This window comes from Rattus rattus, chromosome 9 (assembly GCF_011064425.1).
Source record: "Rattus rattus isolate New Zealand chromosome 9, Rrattus_CSIRO_v1, whole genome shotgun sequence".
In the NCBI taxonomy this organism is placed as follows: domain Eukaryota; kingdom Metazoa; phylum Chordata; class Mammalia; order Rodentia; family Muridae; genus Rattus; species Rattus rattus.
In genome coordinates, this window is record NC_046162.1 from 39,218,353 (window position 1) to 39,233,555 (window position 15,203).

Consider the following 15,203-nt stretch of genomic DNA (forward strand, 5'->3'; position numbering starts at 1 on the left):
AATGGGGGGATGATGGGAGGGAACACCATAAAGAAGGAGGGGGAGAATTAGGGGAATGTTTGCCCGGAAACCGGGAAAGGGAATAACACTCGAAATGTAAATAAGAAATACTCAAGTTAATAAAAAAAAAAAGTAAAAAAAAATCCACATATAAAATAATATAAAATAAATACCAGCAGTAATAATGTTATTTCAGGCAAATTTCTTGTATGTATCCTGACTATACTGGAGCTTCCTATGTTGACCAGAATGGCCTCAGACTATTTGAGGAAATATGCCAGCATGCACAGATTTTAAGAAACAATCAATAGTTTTGTTTTAATTTAAATTTATAGATGATTGTGAGCCACCATGGAGACACTGGGAATCAAACCTTGGTCCTCTGGAAGAGCAGTCAGTGCTCTTAGCATTGATACAGCTTTCTAGAGCTCCGACATTATTAAATGGTCCAAGCATTGTCATAAAGCCAAGAACGAATAAAGAAAAACTTGTATTAACCTATGTACTGGTGTAAGTAACATGACAAGAAATTCTCAGTATTAAAACACATATGTTGTGGGGCTAGAGTGATGGAGTAGCTATTAATAGCACTTGCTTCTCCCAGAGGAATTGAGTTCAAATCCCAGCACTTTTGTAAGGTAGCTCCCAACTGTCTGTTGCTCCAACTCCATCTTATGTGAGGTCTATGGACTCCAGTGGTGCTTATATTCACATATCCACATCCACACCCACACTTGTACATAATGATAATAACAATAAAATATATGATATGAAATATTTTAGAGATTCCTTGTAATTGGTGTGATAATTAGAGTGATAATTTTGATGACACAGAGAAACACCTCTTTTGGCACTAATGAAAATGCATTGCATCTGTTGTCAGTGTGGGATACCATTCCCCTAACTGTGCTGACTTGTCTGGCCTCAGTGGAAAGAAAATCCACCCTGCCCTTGTGAGACTTGATGTTCCAGGGTGAGGGGTTATGCAAGGGGTACTCTGCCTGCTCAGACAAGAAGAGGAAAGGAGATAGTGGAGGAATTGTGTGATTGGGAAATGGGACCTGGAAGCAATCAGTGAAGTGTTTGTTTCAGCCTGATGAGATGAATCACATGAGGTTGCCTATGAGAGCCACTGCAAAGAGGAGGGCAATGACTGTGAAGTGGAAGGTGTCCATGTGTCCATACTGGAAAAGACAACCAAGGTGAAGTCTGTCCCACAGCTGTGGTTTCCTGTGTCCATGGCTTAGAAGGGACCATCAGAGCAGGTACAATCTGAAAAGGGCATGGACTGGTGAGCACTCTCCTTGAGGACACATCTCTAGAATAGCTGTAGGGCACTTTCTTCTATCTTTGTTTTAAACTTCCATTTATTGAAAAACAGTTCTTTTACTTATTTTTATTTATTTTAATTTGGCAAAATGTGTGAGTTACACATTCTAATGTAAGACTTTTCTGTTTCAAAGGGTGCATGGAGAATGCATTCATAAAACCATGGGATCCACTTCTCTATCCCTTTCAATTCTCCTACATTTTCCCCTGTTTGAAGCCTCCAAGCTCTTCAGGATCAAGGTCTTCATAAATACAAATCCCTGAGCTCTTTCTAAGGCATTCATGTCACAGTCACCTTTTTTTTAACCACAGGAAGTTCTTGAGAAAGGCTTAGTTAAATGTTTTAACACAAGTATGTATAACTCAAGTTAGTTTGGTGACACCATGTAGCAAATCATTAAATCACAATTTTGTTAATAATGTACAGTCAATCATCAAGACACCCAGGATCTGGAAAAACAGTGCAACTAGGGACATAAAACTAGCAATTTGCTCACAGGGAAAGTTAAAAAAAATCAAGTCAACAGTAGAATTAAATGTACCATGTACTATACAAATATTTATTGTATTTTAGAAATGCATTTGAACGTTGTGCATATTAAAAGATGGTAGAATATAATTATACAATAACTTTCATTTTAAAAAAATGAAGTCAAAACAAGAAAGATGTGTTCCCATACCCCAAGAAAGAACCCTGTGGCTCTGCCAGTTCCTGCTCCTTCAGGGGGAGAATTTGCTAGACTACCATACTTTGCTCCCATGCGGGAACATTGAATCTCAGCTTTCACCCCTAAAACTGAGATGGTTACACTCTGCACAGCCTGGGTAACTTGGCTGCACACATTTTAAAATGCACATATTTTAAAGCAATATCTGGAACTGATTCTAGCCTGGAATGAACCAAAATCAGAACATGGGCCAACAGGAGAAGGATGCAATGAGATGAAGAAGGTGATGCCAGTTAGACATACTGAACCAGCAGGGTGGGATGAGTTGTGTCTTCTCATCAATTCTCACTCAGTTGTGCTTCACTTCAGTCTTGAGTGGCTTCAGGGCACCTTGTCAGAGGAAGGAATGAACTGGGAACCAAACTTCTGTTCCCCACCCACCTGAGCCTTCCTTGCACATGGCAGAGAATGATGGGCACTTTACTCCAAATGTCTAGGGATATGGGGTTTGTGTCATATCCTAGGATAGCCCATTCAATAGTGACTGTGGTCTACACACCCTCTTTGTTGTAGATAAATCTTCTCTCTAGAAAGTTTACAGGAAAACACACCTGCAAACCCTAACTGCCTGACATGTCACCCCCCACTGACAGACAGATGCTAGGTTGTACAGCTATGCCTTCCTTGCTGACCTTTTAAATGAAATTATGATATTTGTGATCATTTTATAGTAAACACATGGAAAAGAAAAGTGATGTGCTCTTAGGAATGAATCCCCTCGAGTGAGGTCATCTGATGTAGGAAGGCTACTCTCCCGTGGCCACCAATCTTAACCGTATTTTAGGAACTATGCCTAATCTATGAATTTGGAAGTTGTTGCTTTTGACTTACATAAACAGATCTTCAGTCAGCAGTACAAACTTGAGTGGAAAGTAGATTTGAAATAAAAATGCTGTCATTTTTCCCATCCTGGCAAATGTTTAGAATGTCACCAAGGGTCTGGCTTCCTGATGAAGGTTGGGACTCACATGGGTCTCAGTCCTAATCTGAAAACTAGTCTCTGATCTACATTAAACACACTGTGTACAGATCATGTACTTCATTAGAGCTGGTTGCTGCATTCTTCCGTTTCAGAAAAGCACTTGAAATAGAGTTCAGAATTCATGCTCAAATTTTCTTTGAATTAGTAACAGTTACAATTGGAAGTTTGAAAACTCTGGTTCTGAAGTTCATGTGAGATACACACAGTTTCTCATAAGCAATGAACTGAAATGTATGATACTTTATGAGTTCAATATCCCAGGCTTTAGTAAGTTCCAGCCAGTGTTCATTTATTTTTTGAGTAGGAGAGCAACTGATGTCTTTGAGTTGATTTTATATCCAGCCACTTTGATGAAGTTGTTTAACAGCAGTAGAATTTCTCCAGTAGAATTTTGTGGATTGCTCATGTATACCATCATAGCATCTGTAAGTAGTGATACCTAGACTACTTCTTCCTTTCCAATTTGTATCCCCTTGATATCTTTTTGTTTTCTTGTTGCTCTAAGTAGAACTTCAAGGTATATATAGAGAGAATAGGTACATCTTCCTTGGGGTAGAGTCTCCCTGAACCTGGATATCATGTTTTCTCAAGTACCCAGTACCCTTGCAAGCACCAGTCATCCTCCTGTCTCTCACAGCTAGGATCTTGGGTACAGGTGTGAACAGGATGCCAGTCTTATTACATGGGTGCTAAGACTCCAGTGTACATCCTCATGATTGCACTCACTCTACTGAGCCATCTCACCAGTCTATGGTTTTCTTACTGAATATTGTTGTCTGTAGAATTATCAGGCCCCTCTGCAATCCCTAGGGTCTCTAACATGAATTAAGGGAAATATACTGGACTTTGTTTTCTACTTCTTAAAATCCGAAACTATCTATAGGTTTTTTTCACATTCTAGATGTACCTTCAGCATAGGTTTCCTATCCAAACTCTTGGTTAGCATTTATTGAAAATGAACATTCCTGTCATAGGCACTGTTGTAAAGTGTTGAATAGTGCATTTGCTGGCAACCTAGGACTCAGTTGTCCTATGAGCTTGAACCCACATAGGTTTCCTCTGAATCCCAACACCCGTTGTCACTCAGTCCATGCCCCTGCTTCTTCTCATTTTCCACATGAGAAATGGTCACTGATGCCACCACAGTGTACAAGAACATTCATTCCATTCAATCTTACTGCAACTCCCTTCAATTAAATAACTTGGTTGTAACAGGGGTAGCTGAAATGGGCACTTAGAAAGCAGAGAGTTCATTCTCCATGGGATACAATGAAATATCAGCACCAGGTACTCTGGGAAGATTGAGTCTACTTCAGTTATCAAGATGGTTTTCAGGAATAGAGGGAATACTAGAACATACCAAAGCCTTGGTTATTTGACCCCTAAAATATCATACAGTTCCTTTGGGTAATCTATATATTTCAGTTCATTGCTTATGAGTAACTGTGTGTGTCTCACATGAACATTGGAACCAGAGTTCTCAAATGTTCAATTCTGACTGTAACTTATTGGAACAAAAATTTTGAGCATCAATTCTGAACTCTATTTTAAATGCTTTACTAAAATGGAATGCAGAACCAGCTCTAATGAAGCACATGTTCTGTACACAGTGTGTTTAATTGTGGATGAGAGACTAGTTTTCCCAGAAGGAATGAGACAGAACCCCATGTGTCCCAACCGTCATCATGTAGCCAAATCCTTGGAGAGAGGCAAAGCATTTACGAAGATGAGAAAAATGACAGTGTTTTTATTTCAATTCTACTTTCCACTCAAGATTTTACTGCTGACTGAAGGTCTGTTTATATAAGATGAAAACAACGACTTCCAAATTCATAGCCTAAACATAGTTCCTAAAATATAGTTGAGATTAGAGGCCATGGTTGTGTAGACTTTTGACATCAGAAGAGTTGACTCCAGTGAAGTACTTTCTCAGAGCACATCACTTTCCTTTTCTATGTGTTTGGTGTAAAATGATCACAAATACCTTAACTGAATTATAAAATCTTTGAGAAAAGCATAGGTGTACTATTTGGTAACCCTGTCTCATGGGGGTTAACTGTTAGGAAGTCAGCCTCTGCAGGTCTGTTTCCCTGTAAACATCCTAGAGAGAAAACTTTCTGCAACAAAGAGGCCATATAGACCACAGATGATTTAAAATTGAGTGTGTTATGCTAGGAATCAACACACAGTCTGTGTCCCTAAACATCGAGAGGAAGGTGCCCATTGTTCTCTACCATGTGCAATGCTAAGGTGTATGGGGAACAGAAGGTCGACTCCCAGCTCATTCCTTCAGGTGACAAGGAGCTCTGCAGCCAGAGAAGCACGGAAGTGAAGAGAACTGTGTGACAATTGGTGAGAAGACACAACTCATCCCATGCTGCTGGTTCAGGTACGTCTAACTGGCATCACCTTTTACAGCACACTGCATCCTTTTCATGTTGGCTCATTTTCTGAGTTTGATTCATTCCAGGCTAGAATCAGTTCTAAATATTGCTTTAAAAACATGTGCATTGAGAAGGTGTGTGAAGCCAAGTTACCCAGGCTCTGCAGACTATAACCATCTCACAGTTTTAAGAATGAGAGCTGAGGCTCAATGTTCTGACACTAGAGCACAGATGTGGTAGTCTAGCAAATTTTCAGAAATTTTAGCTTCTCCCCCTGAAGGAACAGGAGCTGGCAAAGTCACAGGGTTCTTTCTTGTGGAATGGAAATACGTCTTTCTTGTTTTGACCTCAGTTTTTAAAACTAAAATTATTGTATAGTTAGTCCATCATATTGCTGATATGCATGAGATTCTATAACATTTCTTAAGTACAATAAATATTTGTAGAATATACAGTATGTTTATTTCTTCTGTTGACTCTATTTTTTTTTTTACTTTCCCAGTGAGATAATTGCTATCTCCATGTTTCTAATTGGACCATTTGTTCAGGTCCTGGGTGCATTAATGAGTTACTGTACAGGGTTAAATCAGTCCATGATGGAATGACTGACACATCTGTGTTCAAATTCATACTAAACATGCTGGTGAGTGATGCACACCTGTGAGAAAAGGCAGCGCTGTAGTGGAGACATCCCCAAGCTGCTGCTCCTTAGGTTGATAGTGGGCCCCTTGCTGAGTCGTGATGGTCAGGAAAAATGCTGCATTACCTCATCTCTCTCTCTCTGTGAGGTCTGGGGTTCACTAGCAGTGAAGATCAAATGGAAAAGAAGATGTGTGGCTGAATTCATGCTGCTGTTGAAGCTGTAACCTCACAGGCAGTTAGATCTGTAGCAGCACCCTAGAGCTGTGGGGCAAGACCCTGCAATGTGCTTAGTATGATTATAAGTGTAATCTTAAACACTGTTTCTGAGTGGTTTTTAAAAATCATTTTGATTGTAATTTACTAATCATTGAGGTAGAGTGAGTTGACTTGTTGCATGGTAATCTTCAGGTAGCTAATTTATCCTCTGCTGAGTTCAATTAATCCATGTAAGACTAGGAATTTATTTCAGGGTTTCCCTGCCCTGCAACAAGCCTGATTGACACACTATTTCATAGTGAGTGTGAGATGGTGCAATCTTGTAATCCTAACACATGGAAGACAGAGGTAAGCCCATAACAGGATTGTGAATGTATGCTTGATTCATGGTGTTGAAAACCAGCTACAAAAAATTGGGTCAAAAATTGTAAATGAGTTTTTTTCATACCTTCATCTGTTAAAGAGGTAATCGTGACAGAATTTGTTAGATAGGACTCGGGGTGTACCTGTTGCTCTGGACTTCTCAAGACATCCCAGCCAACACAAAGGAAAAATCAACTTCTGAAACATGCTGTATGTAAGATGACCTGAAGGTTACAACTTCTGGAGGGGAAGAGAATTCAGGATTTGCTGCTGCTGCTGCTGCTGCTGCAGCTGCAGCTGCTGTGGGCTGTGTTTTTTCTTAAGAGGTGGAGAAACCTGACTAGGTAATTTTCAACACATTCACCCAACCTCTATCCTCATTTGTGAAGGGAAGAGAATGGCAAACGTGGCTTGTCTAGCTCCAGAGATTTAGAAGACACAGTTTCTGAGGGGCTCAGTTTGACTGACATTCCTGATCATCCAAGGTCAGAGCACACATGACATCATGTTGCAGGATAATCATCTCAGCACGTGGGTATAAGAGGCAAGAGAATTACAGATTCAAGATAAGTGTAGGTCCTATCTAGTCTGGGTCACAGAATAAAACCTTGTACTTAATAAAAAGATTTCAAGCAGAATAGTGGCATAGCACTTGGCTAGGCATTTCTAATGTTTGTAGCTAGAACTACAGAAACACACACACAAACACACATACACTCACACACACACTCACAAACACACATACACACTATATTGATAGATAGATGGATAGATAGATAGATAGATAGATAGATAGATAGATAGATAGATATTACATACATAGCAGATTCATTTTGTCTTAGAATCATGGACTCAGGAAATGTTTCCAAGTGCTTATTAGAAACATGGAACTTTCAGTCACCAAGGTATTAAAAGCTAAGACAAATAATCCACCTCCATGAAGAAAAAAATTCCAGTATAAATATGAATATATGATCATCATAATTTCTTCTTGATGATTTCATGAAATGATGACAATGTTTGCCATCGTTTCCCTTCACCACAAATGAGCAAAGAAATTTGCTGAGTGTTTGACCATTACCTCAGCAGGTTTCTCCACCTCTAAAGACAAAAGACATTCTGCTTCAGCAGGAGCAGCATGAACACACACACACACACACACACACACACACACACACACACAAACAAACAAACAAATACATATACACTCACGCACATGAACACACACACATATACACTCACATATATATCTTTTTAATAGTATTTTTATTTTAATTTTCTTGGATATTTTATGTATTTACATTTAAGTGTTATTCCCCTTCCCCTGCCTCCATGAGGACAGTCCCAGGCTCACCCACCCACTCTCACCCCAACGCCATGGCATTCCCCTACATTGGAGAAATGAGACTTCACAGGATCAAGGCTTTTTCCTCCCAATGTTGCTGGACAATTCCACCCTCAACTACATATATGGCTGGAGTCAAGGGATCTTTCAGTGCACTCAATGGTTGATGGTTTAGTCCCTGGGAGCTCTAGTGGGGTCTGGTTGGTTGATACCTTTGTTCTTCCTATGGTGTTGCAAAAACTCTTTCATCTACTTCAGACTTTTCTCTAACTTCTCTGTTAGGGTCCCCTTGTTCAGTCCAATGGTTAGCGGCAAGCATCCTCACCTGTATCAGTAGGGCTCTGGCAGAGGCTCTCAGGGGACACCTATATCTGGATCCTGTCAGCAAGTACTTCGGGGCAACAGCAATAGTGACTGGGTTTGGTGGCGGCACATGGGACAAATTCCCAGGTGGAGCAGTCTCTGGATGACCCTTTCTTCAGTTCCTGTGCCACTCTTTGTTCCTGTATTTGTCTCATGAGTATTTGTGTTCTCCCTTCTAAGAAGGAATGAAGCATCCACATTTTGGTCTTCCTTCTTCTTAAGCTTCATATTACCTGCGATTTTTTTTTAGTTATTCCAAGCTTTTGGGCTAATACCCACTTATCAGTGAGTGCACACCATGTGTATTCTTTTGTGACTGGGTTACCTCACTCAGGGTGATATTTTCTAGTTTCATCCATTTGCCTAATAATTTCATGTAGTCATTGTTTTTAATAGCTGAGTAGTACTCCATTGTGTAAATGTGCCACATTTTCTTTCAACTCCTCCGTTGAAGGACATCTGTGTTGTTTCCACCTTCCGGCTATTATAAATAATGGTGCTAGGAACATACTGGAGCATTTAATATTTACTTCATTTACCTAGATTTTTTCAATTGTATATCTTTCAAGGAAAAGTGCTAATATATTGCAGTTGCCATGGATGGCAGTATCATTTCAAATATCTGAAAAATGCTTCCCATTTTCTTGTTGCCCTTTGGAACCTTCTGTCTGTTTTCATTTATTCATGTAATATACTTCTATTATTTCTTTCACTTTAGCCAACCCCTGTCAGAACTTCAACCTTCCTATCCACTCAACTTTGTCCTACCAACCCAACACAATGAACTTTCTACTAAAAAGGAAAACCAAAATCAAACAAACAAACAAAAAAAGTCATTGAACAAGCAGAGTCCACCTTGTGTTGCCGAGCTACACCTAAGCAGTGGCAGTTGACTTTGCTTTATATAACATCTTGGTACAACACTAATCTATTTCACATAGTATGTGTATTTCAAGGTGAAGTTCTCTCACAGTTATTCTATTTTTTCTCTCCCATAAAATACTATATTAGAATTTTCTAGGATGCCCTCTTGACAACACTTTTAGCATCCTTTCCCATGACTTTTTTATCTGAAATTTTATGAGTTTTTAAGTCAAAGTTTGAGATTTGGAATCTTGAGAATGAGGTCCATTACTAACAGAACCATCTGCTGCCACAAAGTCTTTCTATGTGAGATCCAGACTGTAGTGTCTAGTTAATGTGATACATAAGTTGGTCTTACAATAATCATATTAAAATATAGCCAATGTAAAAAAGTGGTGTGTATTAACAATGTGAGCTCTCTTAGGATACTACAAAATGGAACAAAAGGTGTGATAAAATTCTTCTGTTTTTATAATTCTAACTCATAGAGTTGGCCTGTTTGCTGTTTGCAAGGTCTTTTTCCTCACTACCCAATTCTCAAAACAGTAAAATGGAAATTTCAGTTTCATGGAAATCCTACCATTACCTTTGTGATTCAGGAATGATTACTGCCTGAAGTCAAATAGTCCAGGTCAAATACATGCCAAGAAATAAAACTATTTCTCACCATTTCACCAAGTACCTAGAAATACTTGTAGTCAAGGCATCATTCCCCTCCAGAGTATGGAGAAGCCCAGTTTGGTGTGAATATACAACAAAAATTTCAATTCTACAGATTTTATTTAAAAGTGTTTGAACAGTAATCAAAAATAAAAGGCACTAATTTGATTTTATTTTGTGTTATTTTATGTATACAGACATTTGATGCTATGTATGTCTGTGCAACACTTGTGTATCTAGTATAGTACCCATGGAAGACAGAATCAAGTATTAGATTCCCCTGGAACAGCGTGCAGGGACTTGAAATAGGGCCCCCTATGAATAACCAATGCTCTTAATCCCAAAGCCTTCTTTCTAAATTCACCCAATTGATCCCTTATGTCATTGTAACTATTTCCATGAATTATTTACAGGAATAAGTTAAAATTCCAGGACTGCAAACATCTAGGCAGATAAAACAAGACCCTTAATTCTGCTTTATATTTAAAATTGAGGGGTAAAATAAAGAATCATTAAAAATTATAGTGCATTGGATCAACTCTGCTCTATTTACGTAGTCACAAATGTGAGAGAACTTAGAGAATGTTTTCCCTGACAAGACATAGGTTCCAATGAAGAGAATCTACTGAGGGGAAGTAAATTTTTGAAAACAAAGCAGATAAACAAATTGCCATTTGCACTTTAATATTGCTGTCTTGAAAAACCTTATTGTAGTTCATAAAGACCTTGAGAAGGAAGAGCTTTCACTTCAAACCTGAGAAATGACCAGGAGAAGGAAAGGGGATTGAAATTGACCATTGAAATTTAAAAGTATTTCATTAGAGTGTGTAACTATTATCTGTTGTGCAAAAGTAGAACAAATATAAATAACTGAAATGCTAGTTTTTACAAACGATGAAAGCATAAAACACAGGATATGAGACTTTATTCCATGTAATAAATGTCATTTTCCTCCTCAAGGACAGTCCTCTCCAGACCATGACATTTCCAGATTATACCTGCTTTGCTCATTCCATCTAAGTCATGGGGACAGGAAACCATAGCTGTGGGACAGACTTCACCTTGGTTGGTCTTTTCCAGTATGGACACATGGACACTTTCCTCTTTACAATCATCACCCTCCTCTTTGCAGTGGCTCTCATGGGGAACATCACACTGGTCCACCTCATCAGGCTGGACCGAATACTCCACACCCCCATGTACTTCCTCCTCAGCCAGCTCTCCATCATCGACATGATGTACATCTCCACCACTGTGTCCAAGATGGCAGTGAACTTCTTGTCAGACACCAAGACCATTTCTTTTCTGGGATGTGCCATCCAAACCTTTTTGTTTCTGACCCTGGGTGGGTCTGAAGCCCTCCTGCTGGGTTTCATGTCCTATGACAGGTACATAGCCATCTGCCAGCCCTTGCACTACCCTGTGCTCATGAGCAGGAAGATCTGCTGCTCTATTGTCACCAGTACATGGAGTAGAAGCTCCATCACTGCATTAATGCACATAATCTATTTATTTCAACTTCCATTCTGTGAATCTAAGATTATTAACCACTTTTTCTGTGAGATTCCATCTCTTCTGCCATTGGTGTGTGAAGACACATCCCAATATGAGCATACAGTCCTCATGAGTGGCCTTGTCATTCTGTTATTACCCTTCTTGGCCATCCTAGCTTCCTATGCTCGGGTGTTGGTTGTTGTATTCCAGATGGATTCAGGGAAGGGACAGAGTAGAGCAGTGTCCACCTGCTCTTCCCACCTGACTGTGGCCAGCCTGTTCTATGTCACTACTCTCTGCACCTACACCCAACCACACACATTGCATTCTCCTGGGAGGGACAAAGTGGTAGCTGTGATCTACTCAATTGTCACCCCTGTTTTGAACCCGTTCATCTACAGCCTGAGAAACAAGGAGGTCATGGGGGCTCTAAAAAGACAAATGGGATGATAGATACTGACATGGGATTTTGGGTTGCCCTCTGGATTGATCTATAGGCTGGTCTTTACACTCTCTGGGATTATTTTGAGACTGATCTTTTGGTGGAAGGCCATCTGTTTGTCTCACTGACTGAACAAGAGCATGAACCTTTGCACACACAGTGTCACACTGAGTTGATGGTTTGAATCTGAATGTTGGCTCCTCAGGAGATGGAAGGGCTTTGTCTGTGGATCTGGCATCTTTGACTTCCTATCAGGATGGGTTGGCTTTCCACAGAGGCTTCTGCCCTGCTGCCAGGCACCATGATTCTCAGCCTGTGTAAGTCAATACAAGTGCCTGGTCTACACTCATTTCCCTCTGATCTGGAAGCTCTTTCTGCAGTTTATAAGTACAGCTGTATATGTGTAGATATTTTACATGAATATCACTATTTCATTGGTTTATCTTTGTAGCCAAAAGAGTTATTTAATAGTATGTGTCTCCTTTTATAATGTGACATATTTGAAGAAATGGAAATGAATTCTGAAAGAAATGGAGCGGGAGTCAACTTAATGCTTGCTTTGATGATAATGTGACTATTGTCACCTGAAAAAGATTTCCAAGCTCTTAAAGGGGTTTGAAACCCAATAAGAAAAACAACAATATCAACCTACCTTGTCCCTCTGAGTACCCAAGAGCCTATCCACCAGCTAAAAGGTACACATGATGGGATCCATGGCTCCACTCATATATTTACCACAGGATGGCATTGTCTGGCAAAAAAAGGAAGAGAGGCCCTTGGTCCTGTGAAGCCTCAATACTCAGGTGTAGAGAAATGCCAGGGTTGGGAGTGGGTGTGTGGGCAGCGAGTACCCTCATAGATACAAGTGGTTCAGGAAGAGTTGGGGGGTTCTGGAGGGGAAGAGAGGCAAGGGTATAATATTTGAAATATAAATACATAAAATATCCAATAAAAAGATATTCAAGCTCTTTTAAGCTGTTTAAAACTGTCTTCCTGACTCCCTTTATTAATACGATTCCCAAAAATTCACTATTGACTTTGTACTAAACATTGTCAATATATCGGTCTGTCATTATGCACCCTGTGTCTTTCCATGAACACATTTATGTTGGTCTTCGATGTTTCAATTTATGTTGACGACCCATGCTAACTTTTATAATAAGGGCATTTAGATAAACAGACCCAGAATAGTTCTGCTTTAGAAATGCACAGACAGTGTCTTATGTGGTCCATGGCTAATATACAATAAATTCCGAGAGCAATGTTATTTCAAGAAATTTTGTGAATATCTTTTTAGATCAACTTTATATGTGTGGGTATTGTGTATGTATGTATGTATGTATGTATGTATTGCTTCTATGTAGTCTTGGCTATCCTGGAGCTCCCTATGTGGAACAGAATGGCCTCAAACTCCCTGAACCTCTCTTGCCACTGCCTCCCAAGTGTTGGGACTAAAGTTCTGAGCCAGCAGGCACAGATTTTTAAAGAACAATCACTAGCTTTTGGTTTTCATGCAATTTGAAGTCACAGATGCTTTTGAGCCAATATGTGGATGCTGGGACTCAAACACAGGTCCTGGGGAGGAGCCATCAGTGCTCTTAACTATTGAGCCAGCTTTCTAGGGCCCCTGCATTCTCAAAATAATCAATCATTGTCATGTAGTCAAAGAAACAATGAATGAAAACTTCTATGCAACTAAGAACTGGTGTAAAAAACATGAGGTGTCGCTTCTGTTTCCGACCCGCAGAAAAGAGCGATGACACAGCGTTCTTCTCAAAGCAGTTTATTCAGGAACCTTACAGCATGCAAGCAGGAATTTTTCTTTTTCTTTTTCTTTTCCTTCTTCTTTTTCTTTCTTTCCTCCTCAGCCCCGAGCACACTCCCTTATATCCTCCCTCAACTCTGCCTCGTCAGTCCAGTCTGCATAATCTCAGTTCATAGGTCCATGTCACATGGCCTGATCTTGCATCATGGTGCACCTGTGCAGCTCTCACAATGGACGTGGCTAGTTTTGGGTGTGTGAGGAAGTCAGGTGCTAGTCATGAGACTTAGCTGCAGTCCTGGGCGCCATCTTGGGACTGCCACCACACCCACTCTCCTCATCTCCCCCTTCTTTATGTTTTTGGAAGAGAGAATGCCTGTCTTAGGTTGCCCCCTATAGCAATGCCCCTTACCCGTCATCAGGAGACAAACAGCTTAGGTTTGATCCCTGTCTTAGGTTGGTGACATGCCCAGGGAGTCTTATCCGTCATTGACTACTTCTCTAGCATGCCAAGCCACACTTGAGGAGACTGTCCCATCTCCACCACTGCAAGTCCTGTATCATTAAGGCTTGAGTTCTGTGCTGATGGCAGAACCCATGTATACGGCACATGCACCAAAAGGCCAGGATGCTAATAAAAATCAGGCATAGGGCAAGTCCAGCAAGTCCAGCAGCCCATTCTTTCAGCCATGAGGCAGCAGCAGCGATCCAATCGGCCAGTCCTCCAGCTAAGGACACGTCCACTTGGGTGGAGTTGATATGGACGATGGATTGTCTCAATTCCCGAACTAGTCCATCAAAATGTTGAGACCAATTTCCTGTAAAATACTGAGATATATTACAGGATAACTGAGCAGCACAACTGACATTCACAAATGGTATGGAGGTGACACACAGTCCTGAATATTTCCACTCACAAACCAGTTGCATTAACTCCATCATAATATCCGCTTGTTCCTGGAGCAAATCGACCCTTTGATACAGCAGCAAAATTACCTCTTTCAACTGACTATTAATATTACCCTGAACATCCAAAGCTTCTGCAACACCTGTGGATAAGTTATTTACAGCTGCCGCAGTCTGTACTACAGAGGTAAGGGATATGGCCGCAGCAGTATCTGTGGCAGCAGAAACTGCTATAGCAGTAACAATGGCTGCAGTAATGCCAAAATCCCTTTTTGGCCTAAACAAAGTAATAGCAGATGGAGCCTAAACAGGCCAGGGTACAAAGCGAGGCATCCTAGTCACAACAGCCAAAGAATATGCAGATACATTCCAACACATGCTATAATAACAATTACCATTACTACAATTTAAAGTCTTATCATCGTAACTACCATTATAAATAATAAACACAAAAGGAGGTCACATACAGACAGGCATAGCCTTAAATGTAACATTTTGCCCTCCAGCACATTGAAATACAGAGGTCTCAAACCCTATAGACCCATTCCAATGAAAGCTTGCATTACCCCAACCCCCTCCCATCAGCATACTCAGAGTGGAAAGATCTGTGCAACTGCCATTCACCCAACACAACAACCACACATCAAAAGGATTAGTAGCTACTGCCTGAGCTGGATTTTGATAAATCCAATTATATCCTGAAAATGAGCTATTATGGCCTGT

The 15,203-nt window shown here is 40.2% G+C and overlaps 1 protein-coding gene across 1 annotated transcript; it reads left to right on the top strand.

The window, feature by feature from the left end:
- The first annotated feature begins 10,899 nt into the window (after window positions 1-10,899).
- On the top strand, window positions 10,900-11,820 carry LOC116909900 (olfactory receptor 2AK2-like). The gene has a single exon (XM_032913652.1). It carries the CDS (start codon window positions 10,900-10,902, stop codon window positions 11,818-11,820), a length of 921 nt encoding a protein of 306 aa, XP_032769543.1.
- The last annotated feature ends 3,383 nt before the right edge of the window (window positions 11,821-15,203 follow it).